The sequence below is a fragment of the Lotus japonicus genome, chromosome 4 (assembly GCF_012489685.1).
Source record: "Lotus japonicus ecotype B-129 chromosome 4, LjGifu_v1.2".
Lineage (NCBI taxonomy): Eukaryota > Viridiplantae > Streptophyta > Magnoliopsida > Fabales > Fabaceae > Lotus > Lotus japonicus.
Window position 1 is genome coordinate 4,346,482 of NC_080044.1, and position 21,842 is coordinate 4,368,323.

At 34.9% G+C, this 21,842-nt stretch overlaps 2 protein-coding genes and 1 long non-coding RNA gene across 11 annotated transcripts; 1 reads left to right on the plus strand and 2 right to left on the minus strand.

Annotated features, from left to right (window-relative positions):
- Window positions 1–650: 650 nt before the first annotated feature.
- Window positions 651–5,629, minus strand: LOC130713553 (polyadenylate-binding protein 2-like). 2 transcript variants are annotated; one of them, XM_057563325.1, is made up of 6 exons: window positions 5,472–5,629; window positions 5,216–5,318; window positions 4,410–4,480; window positions 1,292–1,483; window positions 1,081–1,211; window positions 651–992 (listed from the first exon to the last, which is right to left on the minus strand). In XM_057563325.1, the coding sequence occupies exons 1-6, from the start codon at window positions 5,526–5,528 to the stop codon at window positions 944–946; spliced, it is 603 nt and encodes a 200-aa protein (XP_057419308.1). In that variant the 5' UTR covers window positions 5,529–5,629; the 3' UTR covers window positions 651–943. The 2 variants fall into 2 exon arrangements, with proteins under 2 accessions (XP_057419308.1, XP_057419309.1); XM_057563326.1 differs by lacking the exons at window positions 5,216–5,318; window positions 5,472–5,629 and adding an exon at window positions 5,029–5,101.
- A 1,973-nt stretch (window positions 5,630–7,602) lies between these two features.
- LOC130710529 (uncharacterized) lies at window positions 7,603–20,296 on the minus strand. Its single transcript, XM_057559835.1, has 5 exons — window positions 19,806–20,296; window positions 18,479–18,980; window positions 9,874–10,075; window positions 8,516–8,947; window positions 7,603–8,352 (listed from the first exon to the last, which is right to left on the minus strand). Exons 1-5 carry the CDS (start codon window positions 20,197–20,199, stop codon window positions 7,852–7,854), a joined length of 2,031 nt encoding a protein of 676 aa, XP_057415818.1. The 5' UTR covers window positions 20,200–20,296; the 3' UTR covers window positions 7,603–7,851.
- LOC130710530 (uncharacterized) lies at window positions 10,280–13,322 on the plus strand. Of its 8 annotated transcripts, none has more exons than XR_009010388.1 (4): window positions 10,280–11,170; window positions 11,407–11,498; window positions 11,631–12,033; window positions 12,497–13,322. It is a non-coding gene; the product is annotated as an uncharacterized LOC130710530 (long non-coding RNA). The 8 variants fall into 8 exon arrangements; XR_009010389.1 differs by having other exon boundaries at window positions 10,283–10,905; XR_009010386.1 differs by having other exon boundaries at window positions 10,284–10,905; window positions 11,103–11,170; window positions 11,407–12,033.
- Window positions 20,297–21,842: the final 1,546 nt, after the last annotated feature.

Consider the following 21,842-nt stretch of genomic DNA (forward strand, 5'->3'; position numbering starts at 1 on the left):
AATGTCATTGTTTGGTTGGTTCTTGTGGGTCCTCTGCCTCTGCAATCATGATTTCAGATAAGGTTTTTAGGATTGTAGCTTGATGAGAGTGAGGTAGCTTTTGCCATTACTTTTTGTTTTTAACCACAGCTGTAAACCAGATGTAATCATTAGGAAGTTGATAATGGGGAAAAGTTTATCATCTCAAACCAAAATACAAGTGAGATTGGGAAAGAAAAATGAGAAATTAGTTGATATAATAGATTTTTTTAGTAACTATCTCATTCACTAAGCTGAAGAAATAGAGGCAAACACCAATTTGAAGCAGGGAGAGAGAGTTCCATCAGGAAATGAAATGGAAGAACATGCCTTGTCCATTTCTTTTTCCGCAGTCGAGTTCCACAAGATTAGAGACGGTTAGAATAGATGTGAGGTGGTTTAAATAACAATTCCCTTTATAAGTGTTACAAGTGTTAAAGCAGAGAAAATATTCTCTTAAGGAGCCTTGGCTCTGGGGTACTGTTTCTAAAAAGTGTATGTGTTCAATTAAGATTCAATGTGCTATCAGACTTTAAGCTAAATCGGGAACATGGAGATGACTAGGACTCCCATAAGAAAGACCTGAGAACACTTATATTGCAGAGAGATGAACCTTACGAATTTGGGAAAAATAAACAAATGAGAACCATATCCATTGAACACTTACGATGGACATTTTTACAAAAGGACATTTGAGCATATATCGAATACCAATGAAAAGGAAGAAAAAACACCATAAGTTTACAAGGTTTGCCGTTAAGTCAGTGTTTAATCCTCACAGAACCAACCACCTCAATCAAGGTGTCGGACAATAATTTCCCCACACAAAATGGCCAAAACATCGGTCATCATCCAACATGAAGGAGTAGAGAATCATATCCATCCATCCAATAATCAATATATCTGTTTATGCAGAAACGGAAACTCAATAGTAGGGGCTGTAGCGCATCCCCATTCTGAATCTTGGAACCTTTCTGCATTCAACAAAAGAATGCTAGTAATGTATTGTTGTGGCTAAAAGATAACACATATTGTAAAAGGAAAGAGTTGAGTAAAACATACCCATATCCATAAGGAGCAAAGGCAAAAGGAGGTGGTGCAAATAGGGCTCTGCCTCGAAAACCCATGTAAGGGTTAGGGGCGCGGGGACGAAATTGCTTCATCCCTGGTACGTTGGTCCTCTTACCACTTACCTGCAATAAGTCCAAAAAGTATAGTTGATTACAGAAGAAATGGAAGATATTTTTAAATAGCAACAGCCTCTTTGAGTAACCTTCAATTGACGCCCATGTAGTTCAGACTCATTCAGCGCGAGAGCCTCTTGGACAGCCTCTACTTCAAGAAATTCTACATAGGCATAACCCTTAGGCTGGCCAAACTTATCAGTGCGAATGGTGACTCGGTTTACAGTTCCACATGATTGGAAATGCTGCTGCACTTCTTCAGGAGTGCATGAATAATCCACCTGCGGAAAATATCAAACCCAATAGATTAAATGATGGCCAAGCCACAAGTATAGGAAAAACATCAATCATATGGTAGTAAGATATTTTCATGTAATATTGAACACCAGGTTAAAAAAAGGAAACACTTTCTGATTTACTCACACCAGACACCCTTATCATTTGTAACTAATAATCGTGCAACATTTAATAAAAGTAAATGTTCAGCCAGTCTTATAAACAGAACTGTAGACATCATAACGCCATCTATAAGATTTTTTTTGTGACACAGCCACTAGTCAATAAATAAACCAGGGTAAAACTGAAGAATTTTTGTGGTAGGACTTCACCTTTCTTACAATCTCAAAACTGCTAAAGCCAAAATTGGATAAGACAATATTTTGTTACAAATAATAATCAACACAAAAGAAAACAATCTGGGGCAAGACAGTTTATTTCAAGCTTGAATAGCGAAATGGCGCATAGTGTACTTTAGACTACACCAACCAAATAGTTTCACCCCTGTAACTTCAGACTGGGGAAAAACAAATTTCATCTGAAACATTGGCATGCCGTAGCCTGGATCAAAATTTCATTTTTTGCCTGACTAGTGCAATTGCAAGCATCAGTATTTGAATCTGCTAAATGTAAGCTACACTTAGGATACAAAACTCCCATAAATAAACAAAAATAAGTAAATATAAGGGAATAAAATTTCATCAACTCTTCCTTAGATGCTTGTACTTCATAATATATATATCACTATTCTTAGCAAACAGTTATCCATCATGTAGTCTAGTCAGCAAACACTTACTTCCTGAAATGCATCTTGCACTTTAGAATTTAGAGGATCCTTCCCCCAAGTATCAATTTTCGTAAGTTAATCCTCATTTAGTCTAGTCAGCAATTACAGAAAATAATCAAGCAAATATACTAATTGCTTATGTATATGATTTGTAATTTGTATTTTGATGTCTGGCATCCCCTCCACCTCCAGCCTTCATTCAGAAACTGCATTATAAACATGCACACTCTTCATATTCTCTTCCCAAGATTCTATGCAAATCAGGAATTGGATTCTTTCAAATTTAATTCAATTAGGAGATATACAAGGAAACAAAGTTATCATGGAACCACAAAATGAATGTTTCTTGAACAATGTCATGCATATAGACGTTTTCTCATAGCTTCTTCCTTTTCTCCTTTAGTTTTTGCAATAAAGTATACAGAAAATAAGTAGAATTAAAAGGGTAAAAAGTTTCCTTTTGATCCGAGGGGAAAAAATGAATGTCAAGGACCCCTCACCATGAGAAAATAATACCTATATATTTCTTCAGCACTAGGCACAACCACAAGCGTCCTTTAGCTTTGCAATCAAAACAGCAGATACGCATGCACAATCCTTTACCTATTAGCATGTCCTCTTCTCACCAGTAGGAATCCAGGTTCTTGATCTGTAATCTAATCTGTTCCTCTGACCATCCCACCTCAAAAACTTCAAAAGCATACTAATTAAAATCTCCTATGCTAAAGACCACTCTTTTTCACCCCAAACCAAGATCACTTTCCTCACCAAACACTCAACTTCCTTATTTTCTTGTCTATCCTCAATGTTTTTCTTTTAGTTTTTTGTATGCTGTATCTTTTTTTTACCACTCTTTTTGTTAATTTCAAATATATATTTTTTTCCTCCAGGAATGTATAGTATATTTATAGCAAATACTTCCATCTTCAGCATTACTAGACCAGAAAACTTGTAGATGGAAGCATAACCTGCGATTGTAGTCAAACATTATATCAAAGCAGGACGTCATCACTGTAAACATAATCAAACTTCTAAATATCAGAAGCAGATTCAACATCAAACAGAGAATGTTCTTCAGTCACTACTCCAAAAGTTAAATTAAAAATCTTAACAAAATTCAAACTTTGCAGGATACAGTATGGTGAAAACCAATGCACTTATCATTCAATTAATAGTGAGACAGTGATGAAAATACACCAGCAATAAAGATGGAGATTTTTTGCTAGGATGTTCCGATGACTGATTGGAGTCATATATATATATGTCTGTGTGCGTGTGTGAAAGACCACAGAAGATAATCGATAACACAAGCAAAACAAAAGCCTGGTCTACACAAATCAGTGTGAAATTCAAGGCTCGTGGGGAAACTAGGCCACAAGCATATTATATGGATGTATCTTTGCTTATCAAATATATATATATAAGTATCTTTACCTATATGTAAATCTCCTCACAATCTCATATAGATCATATCTCATATTATATAATGCAATGTTTCAATTCTCCAGGTCAAGAAGCCCGAAGCCCCCCAAAAAAAAAATTATAGTTATACTCATAACTGATGCTGCTATAAACAACAAGAACAGTCACCTTATAAAAACAAATTTTCGAACAAAAAGGAAAACCTCACTGAAGCAGTGAGCAGCAGCAGGAAACATTGCACATGCTCCTCACTCAAAGTGTTACAACTACATACTTTACAATCTTGCAGTATATGGTCAGTTATTGATTTGAGAGTCCTATCATATTCTTCCGATGTTTCCACACACGCACACACACAGATGTAAACATGTGCATAATTCGTATGCACAAAATACACGTCACAATCATGGTCCCTGAATTACGTACAATGATGCCATGCTACAGAGCTTCAAGATTAAGAGTATGAAGATTAAGCTCAAACCTTCCCCGAAATTAATGAAAATAAAACATAGAGGCATATATTCCAGGCATAGCAAATACTCCAATTCGTATCTAAAAGCAGGTAAACACATACACATTGCTCATAATTCAACCAATCACTTCAAACATAAGATATAAAATAATCCCATTAATATACTCAGGCCGTATTATAACATGACAATAAGACAACTAACTAAGCAGCATAGTAAGTTTTAATGTAAACAGGGGAAGAGACAGCTTACATTGCCAACAAAGACTGATCGAGAATCCACTTCCTCTCTATTGGTCTGACTTGCAGAAGCATTGGCAGGATCTATTAGGACATAAGAATCAATAAAAGAGTCAGAGTCCAGGAATAGATGGTAATGAAGTATAGTGATCACGCCATGTGCAAGTGCAAGCAGAGGAATAATTATAAGGAAAAAAAAAACAGATATGAACAAAACAAATAAAACACATCAGTTTATATTTTCTTAAAAAAAGGTCAAAAATATTTCAATGAAAGGGACTTGCTAAAAGATGCTCAAGCATCTCATCACATGCCTCTCCAATCCATATGATACAAGGCATCATGATATGCATCTATAAAGGGGAAATGATAGCGGTCCTGAGTACTGGGGCACCCAAACATCCCTTTACATTTACCCTAATCCAATAATTCAAGCACTAGCCAATAATAACTCCACCAAAGTTGAATATAACAGTTAAAAAATTTCAGCTCGCATCAGCTCAGGACACGAACATTTACTGAGTGCGGCGAAATGCATCACTCATAACAAAGTTCAAGCATCTAAGTGAAGTTTTCAGTCTTAAGTCCAAAAACTAACCAAAGGGCACAATGCACAATGCACAATGCATTACCTGCCAACAAGCCAAATCTGGCCCCATAATCTGCCAAAAGACATAGATGATTTCGCATGAAGAACAAAATTCAATTTCCACAAAAGAAAACCCATAATTCTATCACAAATTTGATCACAAAGGGGAGCAAAAAGCAAACGAATCAAGCCCCTCCCACACCCCAACAAAAGGCACAAAAAGTACCCACCTGGCACAGATCCCATCTCCTTCTCAACCTTGGCCTGCATCTCCCGCAAAGCTGCAGCTTCATCTTCCATTTCCTTCAAGCGTTTCTTCATGTCATCCAATTCCTGCAGTGATCAAATTCGACATTGAAGCGCGAACAAATTAGGGTTTTCAGAAAACGCGAATAGAGTCATCAACAACATGAGATGAACGCAAAACCAAATGAAAAATCAAAATCAAAAGAGGAAACAAATGGAAAGCATTGCATGTATACATACAGCTTCGTTGTTGTTGTTGTTTTCAGCTCCGACCATATCGACGTCGTCGTTTTCCATGTCTCCGCCGCTGAAGGAGACGCCGTCACCTAATCCTTTCTCTCTTCCTTCGATGATGATGTATCAACTATCAAGTGCTTTACTTCTGTTTTTCAGTAAAAAAAAAACAATTCAGTGCTTCATGAACTTTCCATTATTTTTACTCTTTAATAAATTTTTTAAGTTTTACCTTTTTGTTGAATTATTTTTTGATATTTTATATTTGATGAAAGTGTTTAAATATTATGTACTAATATCCAATTAAAAATATTTGATATGGGAAATTGAGATATGTGATCGGATACATGTGTAAAACTCTTTACATTATCGGTGTGTATAAATTACATTCTTAATGAAATTAGTGAAGATTTTAATATAAAATTCAATTTTCTTATTTTTCATTTTCACTCATTTTTTCTTCTTATCTCTCTTTTATATTTTTTTTTTCAATTACATCACCTATCGTATCATTCGTTATCTCATTTCTTCAAAACTCTCATGCAATGGAGGTGCGAGAGGAGTGTCCACAAAAGCTTATTCATGTCAAAAGATATGTTCAAAGGTCATACATGTTTCATTTAAAAAACCATGACAATGAAGGAAAGACTTACGCTCAAAGCCATGGTTTCCTTAACCTTTGAAGACGGTGGCGGTCATGGTATGTCTCTTTTTTTTTCTCACACGACGCAAACCTGGTTGGATATTAGCACAACAAGGCTCTCTCGCTCAAAGGAACACAACTGGTTGGATTATGTGTTGCATCGTTTTGGCTTCTTGGGTAGATCTCTGGAATCAACTTTTTGATCAAGATGCACGCTCCTCTCTCTTGCTCGTTTGCACGCTGCTAAGATCCCAAAGTCTTTAGAAGATGGCGGCAACCGGTTTCCTTCTATTGGTTCTTGATTTGTCCATTTGTTGCTCCCGGGTTTTGTTACGAGGAATTACACAAGGACACAAGAAGGAGGGTTGAATTGTGCCTGTGAAAACTTTTTCGCATATAGGTGACAACTTCGATTTTCTAGAGTTCTTTCTTCTTCTTTAAGGATTTCTTTGTGAGTGTTGCAGCGGATGATCATGGTGTATAAGCACCAAAGCATATTTTAGATAGTGAATCATGGAAGAGAAGAACACACAACATTTATCCTGGTTCACCCAACGCGGGCTACATCCAGTCATTGACTTTACTAAGATTTTTTACTCCACAAAGTCAACTATTCTCAATACAAGAATATAACGTGCTAAAACCGGAGAAACCACATTCATCGTCAAAACTGATAACCAGAGAGTAAATACTATGTGAAAATTTTTACAACACATGCGACCAAGTTGGTACGTCATATTAGACATGATAGCATAAGCTTATACAAAACATTATCAGTTTATCTACTGTTTGGTGCTAACAATGTACTGTATAAGCTAATCCATTAGTCGACTCTTATACATTAAAATGATTGCTTATTATAGATGATGGATAAAGTCTTATAACATTATGACGTATAAAAGTTATTTGAAATTATTTAATCCACTGTCACGATACCATCACCATCACCACTCTCCACCACCACCACTACCACCATTGCAACCACCACCACCAACTCCACTGCCATCATCACCACCACCTTTCGCCACCGCTACCGTCATTCTTCAACACTGTAGTCACCACCACCACCACCTCCACCACCACATACCACTATTGAACAAGTACCTCCATCACTCTACTGCCACAACCCACCACCATTATCATTACCGCCACTTCCACTACATCACAACCATCACACTTCGCCACTACACCACTATTGATACTACCATCGCCTTTTGCAACTGCCATTGCCGCTACCACCCTACAACACTGATAACACCATTACCACCATTACTGTCACTGCCAACTCCTCCACCACCTCACAATCCCCTCTACAATCCTCCACTACCAACGTCCCTGCTACCACCATCACTATTACCGCCTCAACTACCACCCTCCACCCTGCCATCATCAGCGCCATCTTTACTACCACCCCCACCACCACTCTCCACCACTACCATCATCCACCAAATTCTTGATTGTATCAATTTAAACGATATGATAAGTAATATAATATATGACTAAACGTTGTATTGTATTAATTTATTATCATGTCTTATCCTATCAGATCAAATACTATGATCAGGATGGACTAGTCCTATCACACCTAATACTATACAACATTTCAAACGGGGCCATAAATTTCACTCTCAACCACCCCATGACGTCAATCCACTCATATTTCCCAAAAAAATATTCTAATTACATTTTCTCATAATACTTTAAAATAAGAAGATAAGAGAACAAAAGTGTTTAACCAGATAACTAAACTAGAAAATGGAGGATACTAGGATCTACATCTTCCTGGACCATGCATTGATAAGGGAGGTTAGGGATGCAACTAGCAATAAACTTAGCTAGTAAGAGTGTGTTTGCTTTTGCGTTGTAGGATCCCCAATCATCCACTTGCTCAGAAGCTACAGATGACATATTTCTTCCTCTGGCGAACCAAACACACCCTAAGTATGATTTCCTTCTCAATCTTCCATCATGTTTAACCTTGACATTATATTCAGTGTATTCTTTCAAGTCACTGTTTGTTTCCTCATTAATGTTGCAGTTGATAATTTCCTTGGTTAAAGCCTCAAGTTCCATTGTCTTTATTCTCCAACTGCCATTTCTCAAATTGAAGTCGTACAGGGGAAGGAATTGTTGGCCATAGATAGCTATAAACTCTATAGCTGTTAAGATGAACTCAAAATCCTCCTCTTCCATGTAATAAGGGAAACTAACTCGGGTCCATCCAGGTTTTGCTCCAACATAGCCCTATGAATAAATAAAATAAAATAGTAATGCAGTGTAGAACTGCTGATAATATAACACGACCTCTAAATTAGAGAAAGCATGAGAGAACTACCCTATCTCTTATGCGTAAAAAATGCTATGACTTGGAAATTTAAAACTTTAAGATGCTGAAAGAGATAATTACCTCTTGAATTGCTGATCTAACAGCAAGTGATTGAGATTCATTGATGTTGAGCAATAGATGGCCATAAGGTCCAGCACAAGCACACCCACCTCTAGCTTGAATCCCAAAGAGATCATTTAGCAATGTTGCAACAAAAGGGCCATGAAGTAGCTTGCCTCTTTTGTTAGGTGATGAAGAATTGGTGGTAGAATAAATGACAAATGACAAAATAGCTTGTCTTTTTGTGGTTATGTTGCCCAAAATCTCAATGTTTGGGTTGGAAGCAGTTAGTCTCTTAAGTGCCTTGTTAATGTATAGATCTTCCCGTTTTTCAATCTCTTTGCAAGTGATGTAATCTTTCACTGCAAATGCCAATGCTGCTCTCACTGTTTGGATTATTGGAGGTGTGCCCCCATTTTCCCTTTCTTCTATGTTCTCCAAGTACAATGTATCCTTGCATTGGAAATTAAAGTTGGTTTTAGTTGAAGAAAAGAGGACGAAAAATGATGTTTGCAAATATGTTGAATTCACCGCATCACAAAATAAAAATGTTGCATCAATAATTTCCCTCCTTCATTGTAAAATTAATTTCATTTACTTTATACAAGCATAGTTTTTTTTAGGGTTATCTAAATGACCCATGAGAAAGTTTGGGTTAAATAACCTATCATCCAATCACATTGGAGATAAGTGAGTTGGAAATAAATTAAAAAATAAAATATAGAAATTCTAACTCACTTATCTTCAATGTGATTGGATGATGTGTTATTTAACCCAAATTTTCTCATGGGTCATTTAGACAACCCTTTTTTCTTATGATATTTTTTTTATATTGAAAAGATAAATTACAATTCTTCACGAATTCATCTTTGGTTATCTCTTTCCCCACCTCTTTGTTCACTAGCTCTTACCCGTTACCACTTAAGTTATTATCATCAAGGAAGAAAATAGATCATATATTTACACTAAGGAATACAAATTGTGTTCTTTTCATCCCATTTCTTTATATTGTGTTGTTTTAATTAGCCAATTTTTTTTTGGACTAAGGAACACAACATCATATATATCCCTTTAATTTTGATCTGATCGCATGTGAATCTCTACATATGGCCCAAAACAGACAAATATTTCATTCACATTTTCTACATATCATTATTTTCATTTTTATCAAATTACTAACTATCATGTTTCTCAATTTTTTTTATTCTTATCCCACCAAGTCATGATATTAAGATGTGAATGGAATATTTTCCAAAGTTTTGGTTAGACTGCTGGCATACCTGGCTTCTGAAGCTAAATTAAGCTTCTATCCGTATAAAATGGTGTACTTTCACATAAGAAATACACACCTAAGTAATTAAAAGGAGACAAATTTGTACCTTTTCATTGAAGCCATTGACATAATTCACAGTTCCACCTCCACAGGTCGATGGTGGTGAAGATCTTAACTGGTACAGAACCTTGCTCATCAAGAGTATTCCAGGAGAGTCAGGACCACCAACAAACTTGTGTGGACTTAGAAATACAGCATCATAGCCATCCATTTGACCTGATCTCATGTCAATCTCCACGTATGGTCCACTAATACACAAAAAAAAAAAAAACAAAAAATTAGAGTTAAATATATTTTAAATCCTATAAAAGTTTGGAAAATTTAAATTTAGTATTTAATTTTTAAAATATTTTATTTTGGACTTTATTTTGTAGAATAGTCAACTTAATTTTAAATGTGACTAGTGATTGATAAAAGTCAACTAAATTTTAAATTTAGTATTTGATTATTGTCATCTATCTATAATCTATCTATCTATCTATCTATAATCTATATAAAAGCAGAGTTTCTGCAGCCTTGAGGGCAAATAAGTCGTTCAACAATTTATCCCAAAACTATGAAAGTTAACCATGGATATTTTTGTAAAAAAGCCTTTTATTTCACTCAGATTGGATCTCAGCCGTTGATTCATAATTGTATCAGTTTCCCTCTTTCATTCCATATATCATCTGAAACGCTTTTCACCTTACATCTGAAATCCTTCTCCTTCTCCTTCTCCTTCTCTGAGCCGTTTCTCTGAGCCGTTTCTCTGCTGAAACGCTTTTCACCTTACATCTGAAACCCTTCTCCTTCTCTCTGAGCCGTTACACTAGGGTTTTGAATATATAAAATCAGCCAAGGATTCACATTCTTCATCAGAGGATTTCATGTATCTGACCACTCTGCTTCAGTCAAGGATCCGCTGCAATCAGGATTGACATGGGACCGCAATCTCCATGTCCGCTTGGATTTCTTGCGCTCCGCCACTGCTGTGCCCCTCGGCTAGGTTCATCACGGTGTTAATCTGATTTCGTCTGTGATCTTCTTCACCGTCGTTTAGGTGTCGTGTGTTCCGCTTGATCTCTGCTACCCCATTTCAGTGAGTACAAAGACTTCTCTTTCCTTCCTTGATTTCTTTTGTTTTTCATGTCATTGTTCTTATTCTATGTGATGTTGGGTTCACTATTTTTGCAAGTTTTCAGTTGCATGAGATCAGGCTACAATTACAAGCAGTTTAAATTTGAGTTCAATTCGTTGATTAATTCTTCCAATTTCTGTTCATTGAATTTTGTTTAGTGAATCATCTCCACACATCCATTGGTGCCTTAAAAATTGGAAAGGAAAATTGAGATTTGAGAATCATGGTATCTTCTTAGCCTTTATCATCATGATGCTACATTCTTATCCAAATCATGTTACATTCATTTGCTAAGATGTTAATTGTATTTCTATTGCTGTGGCTTTTTTCTTCATTTGTTTCTTCTTTTGGAATGATAGACATCATTCCTGATTTAACTTTTTGCTGAAAAAGAAGAAGAAATATATTTCAAAACGCCCCCCCCCCCCCCAATCAGAACTCAGGTTTGATCTTTGATTTTAGCTGCCAGGAATCGGGGTTTGGCTTCTTCATTTACCCACAAACTCACTGTAGCAGATTCAACTATGGTTTTTGCGGTATTCCAGGCACTACAGGTATGAATCCAGGCGTAACTTAAAAAAAATGCAGTTCCTTTTTCGGTTTTACTTGCAATTTTCTCTTTTATCCCTTTGTGGGTATCTCTTTCTTCTGCCTAATTATGATGATGCAATTGGTGTAATTTCAAGCTTGGGGATATAATGGGTCATATTTCTCTTAATTTGCCCTCAAGGCCAAAGTAGAAGGGCAATGCATAATGACTGATCTGTATTAATTAAGGACAATGCATAAGGACCGATCTGTATCAGTTATTATGTAGTTAAGGGCTGATCTGTTCACTGCTGTTTGTTTCTCTTCACAGGTACGTTGTGAATCCGTATATCTCTCATGCTTTCACTTCTGGATTAGGATTTTAGGTCAATATTCTGGATTTTTATTTGGTTTTCATTGTTACCACATAATTATTTGATAACCTCAGCTTTTTTTCCACAGGTACCTTCTGAATCCCTTTCTCTCTCACACTTTCACTGAGGTGTTTCCGCAAACATTCTTGCTTAGAATCTGCTTCTCAGCATTGTGTTACTCTTAAAGGTCCGCATATTTCTTTGTAGTATTAATATCTTTATTAAAGTTGTAATTGTGTCTACATTTGTTGTGGATCTTTCATTTTAATTTTCACCTGAAAATCTGATAATAAGGTCTCTCTGTTTTCATGGGAACCAAATTTGTTTTCATGTAAGATTTGTGATGCGATCTTTTGGTGCAAATTTGTTTTTTTTTTTTATCTCTTAGGTTGTTTACTGACTCCATAAAGATTTGATCTATGGTTCATTACTTAGTTGTGGTGTACATTATGACAAGACTTGGATATATGACAAATACATCATGAGATCAATCAATTATGCAGCCCTCATAGTCTTCAGCAAGACTATATTGATGTGTTTTCATAGCAAACCTTTTCATAGAAAAATTTGCTTGCATTTTTAGGACCCTTTTTCATTAAAGACAATCTCTACTATTTACCTCTTTCCATTTTCTCTATGTTTATTACTAGGTTTAGTGATTGGAGATTATGAACAGACAGAACTGCATGGCTGATTCTAAGTGCACACCTCAGCCAGGTGCTGAAGGGGATGTGGTTCTTCAAAGAGAGAAGGGGAACCGAGGAATGATAAGTAAGAGAGAACTATAGCGGTTAGAGCTGGGTGAGAGTGAAAGGAATATTGTTTAGGTGGTTGTGAAAAATGGAGATGTTAATAGCAAAAGCAAGGGCCCTGTTCCAGGTTAGTAGACTGCGCCATATGCTTATTGTAAGTATCAAGCATCAAGGGTGAGTTGATTAAGCATTTTATATCATTAGATGCATTCAAATAAACTTTTTATTATTAATTGCATTCAAATATTGAGTTTAGTGTTTTATTACTTTTACTGCAAACTGATTATGAATCTATAGTTTTGATTAAAAATGTATGTATAACTTATTTATATGCTCTCCTCATAGATATCTCTTGCCATTGGGATCTTGACAAGGCAGGATCTTCTGGTCTACAACATGAAGACAGTCTTTCCTAATTTAAGTATAAGAAAAGACATACTAAGCATAGGAGCATATTTCATGCTAAGAGAAAAAAGAGTTGGTTATGAAATTAGATAGGTCTCAACACGTGAGGTTGGATGTGCTAGCCATATTGACCAATGCAGGTGACTCTTGAAATATATAATGAGTGATGATGAGCTTAGAGCAAAAATTTGAGCCATGTTGGTGACTAACTTATAAAATCTGCATAGGGTTGCCAACTGTTGTTTTTCCTCTTAATTATTGTGTACCATTGTTTCATCAGACACAGATTGATGTTATTGATTTCTCCTTGGTTCCTTTATTTGACATTGTCTTACCACGCAAATCGAACATAATTGAGGTAGTAATCAGGAGAATTTTGCATATAAAATTTTCTTAATTACTACCACTAATAAACTTGAACACGAGAAATATATTCATGTATTTCACGGGTCACAATACTAGGACTTGAATTAAAACTTCCTGAGTCAAAACCTGTTTATATTTTCCCTTTGTTATGTTTTTGTGCTATATCAACAATTATTCTATATGAAAACTACTGTTACCTCCAATTAAATGAAAATTACTTTCTTTTTAGGTAAGACGTATTTCTTTAAAGAAAATCATTTTCGAGTCGAGAACATCCATATCATTATAAATAAAAAATCTAGATGAAAGTTACCTAAATATGCACATCAAATTTACCGCAGATAATTTGTCCTGTTTAAAATTCTCATGTATTTTCATTTTTCTCTCTTTTCTATTTTCTCTTTTTTTACTCTCTTTTATTTCTTGGATTTCTTTTTACATGTCTATTGATTAACATAAATAAGGATGAAAAGGCATATATATATATATATATATATGTATATAATGTAAAATAATTTACTTTCTACAAAACAAAAACAAACACATTTATCATGAAAAAAACTTACAACTAATATTTTGTCATACTAAAATTAATTTTATCATTTATTAATCCGTAAATTATCTTTGGCCATTTTTAAAAACATCACACACACCCTTACTAATTTTTTTTATTGTCAAATGTTAGTTGTTAGTAAATTAGTCCCTCCTCAGGATTCAAACCTGGACCCTTCACCCTCATCCCACATAACCCTTATGTTCTTAGCTCTTTACCACTTGAGCAATCATTCGGGGATGACACTCTTACTAATACCAACTACTCTAATGTAGCAGTAGTGAAAATGTAACACACTTTAAAGTGTGGTACACATTAGCAGATGATAATGATAGTTTTGGGTGATATTAATATAAATGCTCATTGATTTTTATAAATTTCACGCTTAAAAGAAAAAGGAATGTCCCCGAGGATTAAGTCAAGTGTTAAGAGTTAGGGGAATGAAGGGTGAGAGGCCAGACTCAAACCCTGGTGAATGAAATAATTATTAACATTACTTATAACTAACATTTTCCTATAAAAAAATACCCCCAAGCGTTGCACGAGTCACAAGACAAGGATAAATAAGATAAAAAAATAGTACCTCAAAAAACAAAAACAAACATTCAATAAAAAAAAACTTACAAATTTATGTTCCTTATATCTAAAATAGATTTTGTTCTTTTAATCCATAAAATATCTTTTAGAAAATACATAATTTATAAAAAGAACAAAAAATGAATATCCCCGTGCATCGCACGGGTAAAAAGTACTAGTGTGTATATAAGTTATCATTTTAGTCGCTTTTCATAGAAAATTAGGTAGCCAAGTGTTATATTTAAATAAAATCTGTAAATACGTGAGATGATCAATCTCCACTTATGGTTCACTTAAAAAGAACAACCAAATAATAGTGTTGTTTGTATTATCGACCTTTTCATCTAATAAAGTTTTTAAGTTTTTCTTTCTAAAAAAACCAAATAGAACATAAAAAATTGGAATGATAATTTCAGTATTTATTTGATTTTTAAAATATTTTATTTTGGTTTATATTTTCTAGAATAGTCCACTTAATCTTAAACGTTATGAGAATTTGACTTGATTTTTAAATTGATCATTTTCATATATGTGCATATTTCAGTTTGTCCCCTGCTCCCTCTCTTTTTGTCGGTTTCTTTGGGCTCTAGGAGCTTGGTGGCTTGGAGGACTTTCTCTCCCGGGATTCTGTCTCTGGATGGTTCGAGCTGTGGGTTTGAGCGTTTGGAAAAGTCCTGGTTTTCTGGTTTGGCTTCCTCAGGTGTGTGTGCAGTCAGGGCTGGAGTCTTTCCGCTTCAGGTGACCCCGCTGACTTTGCCAGAGCCTCCTCCTCTCTCGGTTGTTGCTCCTTTTGCTGGGAGGGTGGAGGTCGTTGGTTCTGTGTCTGAGGTGGGCGCTTCTGTTATGGTTCTCTCTCAGCTTCCCCGACGGCGCGGTCGTCCTAAGAAGTCTCCTCCTTCCTGCGTGAGTTCCTGTGCCCGTTCCCCGGCGTGCGAGGAGGTGCGGGCGGGCGATGAGGATCCTTCGCCCTTGTCGTTGCCGACATCTTTTCCTTCTAGCGGTGGTCCCTACTTCACGCGTTCGAAAAAGATGTGGCTTCTTGGCAAAGTCTTGGGTCTTGAGTTTGAAGGAAGCGACGTTGAGACTATTCGAGGTTTAGAAAAAGTCTACGAAGATCATTTCAAGGCATGATCTTTGGTTTTTTCGGGCTATGGTTCTAGGAATTGTATAGGGTTTGTATGTGGCTTTTTTCCTTGGTGCGGGTTTGTTTGTAATCCGGTTTCGATCCTTTTGTGCGGTCTAATTGGGTTTCCTTTGTGCGTCGTGGTGCCTTGTTTTTTTTGGGGGCTTCCTGCGCTCCCTAAGGGTGCTGTCCTTAGGGGTTTTTTGTGGTCATTAATATATATATATATATATATATATATATATTCCTTTATCTTTCAAAAAAAAAGTTATCATTTTAATCGCATAGCCGAGTCTGATATTTAAATAAAATAAAATACTAAGATGATCAAGTTAAGATTAAATTTTCAATATTGTTTAAGGTATCTCATATATGATAATCATGAGACTAATCTCTCATTCCACTATTAACGTACTAAACAATAGAAGACTAGCCAATCCATTAGCAGTTAAAAATTAAATTTGGCTGGAAAATGAAGAGTGTTTATAAAATATTAAAATTAGAGAATAAAACGAAAATTTGGTAATTTTACACGAAAAAAACAATAATGAAATTTTTTCTAACTTATACTACCAAGTTTCACGGGGAAACCTATAGGAAAACTCAAGTTTCCACGTGAAATGGCCCAAGTTTCACGTGAAAAGCTAGGAAAACTCAAGTTTTCACGTGAAATGCTTGGCCTTGCCCCAACGGCTGGGTATAGGTCGCGCGCTTTAGCGCCATCCATTTTCGGGGCTAATTGATTCGGCAGGTGAGTTGTTTCACACTCCTTAGCGGATTTCGACTTTCATGACCACCGTCCTACTATCTTAATCGATCAACACCCTTTGTGCGGTCTAGGTTAATGCACAGTTGGGCACCGTAACCCAACTTCCGATTCATTCCGCTTCGCTAGTTCCCCTTCTTTTCAATATAGTTTATTGCTTATAAAAAAAAATACAATGATGATTTTAGAGATTTGCTATTTACTCTAAAAACTAAAAAGTAAAAACATATTCCGAAAAACATTAATGAGTAACTTTAATGCTGTGGTAGTGATCCCATGTGTCCAGCAAAGGGGGAGAGTCTTTCTCCAATGAGAATCCAGTTTGGGCAAGACAAGAAAGGAACTCGCCTGTGACACCTTCAAAATATTTTTCCCATTTGATTCTTTCTTTCAAAAGTCAAGGCTAAGCTATCCGTCCTTCATTGCAGGGGAAAAGGAGACACGGTTGAGGTTTCGAATACTATTTCAAAGGTTGGATTTCAGAGGAAAAAACATTTTCCGTAATAAAAGCTTTGTCTACTGTGGGATCAATAATTTTTTTTGTATGTTATTGGGAGGGTTAAAGTAAAAATAATATTTAGTTCATAAGTTAAAGGAATTTTTTGCAAATTAATTTTACTACATGAGCAAAATATTATATATAATACCACTAATAATGTTATTTATAAAAACATGGTCAAAGGTGAAACAATTTTAACCATATATATAATTGCCTCATTTAATAAATGCTATTTATAAATTTTCAAATTAAAAAGTAAATGCATGTAATGACAAATGGACTTATTTTAAATATTATTAATCAATACAAAACAATACCAGGGTGGTCATAGCGTAAATTAGATGAATCCAAACCTATATGTTTAACGAGACATACTTGTGGGACTTCTGAATTCTGATCAACATGTTATTATATGTATTGTTTGTGATGTTGACCCATAAAAAATGTCAGATGTACATTTTATTTACGTGATATATAATTCCATTTTCCAACTTTTAGAAACAACATGAGTTGACCAACTCCATTCTTCATCAAGGGAAATACGTTAAGGGTTATAATCGATGGGGTTGTTTACCAATTTTTTTTGGAGGTAGATCAATGTAACTTTCATGAGCAAGGTGTCCACTAGTTTCGAATATGAAGCCATCCATGCATGTGGTCTCTTGAGATTGGATCAAGCTTCATCGTATACACCCTCCGGTCACATATATAAGCAAAAAATACTTTTTAGGTTCATTTATTTAATGAATATATCTAGTCATTAAAAAACCTAGATACATTCATTAAATGAATGAATCTAAAAAGTGTTTTTTGCTTATATATGTGACCGGAGGGTGTATATGATTCTGACGAGCTGGAAAGTTTTGGTGAAGATGATCATAACTTTGAAAGGGATGTGCTTGGAAACCTCCCAATTAATGCTCATGATAAATGTTCAGTTCTAAGATTGAAGTGCCAATTTTGCGGTCTTCAATGAGATGGATATTACTCCAATTCTCTTATCTTAAGCTACTCAAAGCTTAGTTCCAACGGTTTTATTCATTGTCCATTCCTCCCAATTAAGTGGCTTTAATTGTTTGAAGGCAAGTGGGGTTTTAACAGGGCATATGGGTGAACGTGACTACTAATTTTGGCATTAATTTTTGGCCCATTGCTCTGATACTATGTCAAGAGAACCACTTATCCTGAAAGTTTAAGCTGTTAGATAATGAAATAACATATGTTAAATATTTCAGAAAGAAAAGATTTTGGGTTTTCGATGATTTCTTAGAATTAATCTAATATGAGGTTAAGTTTTTAATTTTGTCCTTTATTTATCTAAGGGGATAGAGCTTCACTCTTTAGCATATATCTTGAGTGTTTTTCATAATGCTATTATTGGGGTGCTATTGATATCATATGGGTTGATATATATATATATCTATATATTGAGAAAAATTGTTTCTCAAATCTTATCATTATATAAATGATTTTTTTATGATTTCAAAAGAGAAAGGTATTGATATTTTTTGTTTTGTTTTACTCACCCTAATTTTGCAATAGAGACAAAAACTTATAATCGAAAGGAGAACACATGTCCTTAATCTATGTACCTTGCTGCGAAATCAAAGCATGCATATCCTCTATATTGATGAAGAAGCCTCGCAATAGCTCGTGTATTTGAGTAGATTCCAGTGACATTGCTACAAGCAGAGAAAGACCCTAAAAGTGGCTGATTAGTATGTTTATAAGCTCCCAGTTGCAGTTTCAGAGCATCGATGTCAAGCAACCCTTGGCTATCTTGACCTATCTCCACCACCTCAGCCAAGCTTTGCCTCCACGAAAGGAGGTTGGAATGGTGCTCGTGAGGTCCCACAAAAACCACCCATCTCTCTTCTTTGTTGAGGTTTTTTAGGACTATTTCTCTCATGATAGAGGGCACGGCGATTCCCATCACTTCTTGTAGCCTTTTGATGGTGGCGGTTGTGCCGGAGCCACAAAATATGAGCGCGTCGTGTTCTCCACCGCCTAAGCGCTTCTTGATGTATTCACTCGCTTGGTTTAGTATCTTTGTTGTTCTTCTTCCAACATAACTGTCACTAGTGTGGGTATTTCCTAATTAACATATATGAAAAATAAAAGAATGTGAAAGATGGAAAACTTTTCATCAGACCCCCAAAATCCACCACACGCAAGAAAGGTATAAGAATAGAAGAATGATAAGTGAAAGATGTGATAGAAAAAAAAAATGTAAAAAAAAAACTACAAAGCTAGAATAGGGATAACGGAGAAAATGAGGATGTGAATTAATGAATCAAAATTCATGAGAGATGTTATTCATTTTTTTAATTATTAGCAAAAATTAAATAAAGAGGTTCAAGTGGCACCTTAACCTTGTAGCTAAGAAGTGAAAGATGTTATTCATAATAAGTTTTAAGTTATTTTTACCAAACTTTCTTTTTCATTTCATTTATTTCTACTCACTTCTTTTTTTCTATTTTATCTTAATTTTCCACCACACCACTCATCATCATGATTCAAATTTGGATCCTCTATTGCTTTAGTAGCCTCTGCCAACATACATCCACTAACCATAAAATTTTCAATTGAATAATCTATTTTATGTTTAAATTAATTGAAAAAAAAATCAACGCTGACTAAGATTATGCAAGAGGGAGATGCAAAAGTCACATGCCGTAGAAGATCCGCATATTATATCTCTTATTTCTCACTTTTCATATTTTTATCTTGAGTGTGGATGAAAAATGGCCGTCAACCTAACATTTTTCTATTCATGATATGATGAGGAAGTGGAAGATGGAGCAATAAAACTTGACAACAATCATAAGGAACAAGAAAATTACCCAATAATGATTTCATAAAAGGGACAGATATATATGATTTGGTTGGGATTAAGTGGGGCATGAATTAAGTCAATACCGTAAAAAGGCAGAACATGATTGGTGATGAAGTTTTCAATGAAGTGGAGGCTACGACCTGATGCCGTGTGATCAGCATACACAAGCTTTCGTCTTCCAAATGGACCGTTGAACTCTGCATCGTTTCCTATGATTTGGGATCGCAACCAACACAGTTTTTCTTCAACCGGTTCATAACAAGGCATGCCCCTCTCTACTAACATCTCAAAGGAGAACTCTGCAGAAGGGTTGCAAAAAACATGATCATGATCATCACAACATGTTTGTTCAGGCATGTTGATGTTTGGTTTGGATGAAACATCGACTTTGTTATTGGCTTTGTTCTTGCTTTGAGTTAAGCTGCATAGCTTACGAAATATGGAATAATATTTCTCTGTTAACGCCATCTCTACCATGAAATAAATGTTATGTGGTTAAGAGAAGGCCATCGAGTTGTCATTTATATAGTACTATATTAATAACAGCTTAAGGTTTGATTTACCAACCCGATTGTGACTCTAACATTGATCGAAAGCCATTAAGGTTAAGAGAAGGCAGTCGAGGTGTTTTGGAGGTTTGCGTCACTACACCTCGCTCTTGGAATTGACGGTGGCCAGGAATAGTCATATTTATATGTTAAGTTTATTTTTTTTATAAGCATATTTATATGTTAAGTATTTTTAATATTAAACCTGTGTTCAAAAAAAAAATTTAAAACTGCCCATTAGGCGTGGAAATTGGCCAGGTAGCTAGATTTTTTTACATAAGTATGATCCACTTAAAAATTTTAAGGTCTGAGTTTGTGTTTTATTTGTTAGGGGTTGTCTAAATGACCCATGATAAAGTTTGAGCTAAATAACCCATCATCCAATCACATTTGAGATAAATGAGTTGGAAATAAATTAATAAATAAAATATAGAAATTCCAACTCACTTATCTTCAATGTGATTGGATGATGGGTTATTTAACCCAAACTTTATCATGAGTCATTTAGACAACCCCTATTTATTAAAGAGTTTCTTTTAAGTGTCAGTTTGATCTTTTTGAAAATCTGGTTTGACATGGTATCATTTTTGAAAGCTTGTTTTATAATAAGACATTCAACTAGATATCAACAAACCTATTTGAAAACATGTCAACAAACATATAGGCTAACAAGTTAAAATATATTAAAATAATTAAATCGTCTAGGTCAAAGTAAATAGATCAATAATAAGATCATAATCAATTGTAAAAAAGGTTTAAATCATTATATAATATAACATGTTTAAACATATAATAAATTAATTAATAAGTATAATTTCAAGATATTATAACAAAATCCAATGTAAAATAAGCTAGAGGCTTTATAAGATTTCTCTGGGTGGCATAAGCATATCTTTTTGAACTAAATAGGCTTTTAAAAAGCGTTTGCCTTTTCCTTTTACTAATTTGACCTGATCTAGCTTGAGCCTATAATGTAGGTAACACTATAGGCCCCTGTCGGCAGCTTAACATACTTTCATCCTTACTGACAATAAACCAAGTAGATTGACATAGTAGTTCAACACTCTATCCTTTAAACAAGGGTTAAAGTTCAATTCTCAACTTTTGTCAATTGAAAAAACTCATTGACCAACCCCTGTTGCTTGGAGTGTTGACCGTGTGACAGAAGATTAGTGTCACGAATATGGGTTGATATGATAGCTTGACTAGCTAGCTAAGAATAAAATATGACAATGAAATGATATGGATTAAATATGTGTGCACTATCAATACAATTAAAAACACCCAATTAATATCCGCCAACTATAAAAGACTATTTAATTTTTATTTTAAAAGATTGTCTAAATGACTCGTGAGAAAGTTTGGGTTAAATAACGATCATTGTTCAATCACATTGAAAATAAGTGACTTAAAAATTCTATATTTTATTTATTAATTTATTTATAAATATTTTTATAATCCATTGAGTTGTGGGATAGTAACTCACATGAGTCATTTAGACAAGCCTTATTTTTTTTATTAAAATTAAACTTAAATGTAGCAATTCTTGCTTTGTGACATGATATAATATCA

Excerpts from the sequence above, each read along its gene's own strand:
- LOC130713553 (XM_057563325.1), bottom strand. The coding sequence starts at position 5,528 with ATGGAAAACGACGACGTCGATATGGTCGGAGCTGAAAACAACAACAAC. Across the intron at positions 5,319-5,471 it reads ACAACAACAACAACGAAGCT|GAATTGGATGACATGAAGAA; the intron begins GTATGTATACAT and ends TGATCACTGCAG. Across the intron at positions 4,481-5,215 it reads GGAGATGGGATCTGTGCCAG|ATCCTGCCAATGCTTCTGCA; the intron begins GTGGGTACTTTT and ends ATGTCCTAATAG.
- LOC130710529 (XM_057559835.1), bottom strand. The coding sequence starts at position 20,199 with ATGGTAGAGATGGCGTTAACAGAGAAATATTATTCCATATTTCGTAAG. Across the intron at positions 18,981-19,805 it reads TCATGTTCTGCCTTTTTACG|GAAATACCCACACTAGTGAC; the intron begins GTATTGACTTAA and ends TATGTTAATTAG. Across the intron at positions 8,948-9,873 it reads TCAATGGCTTCAATGAAAAG|GATACATTGTACTTGGAGAA; the intron begins GTACAAATTTGT and ends TTCCAATGCAAG.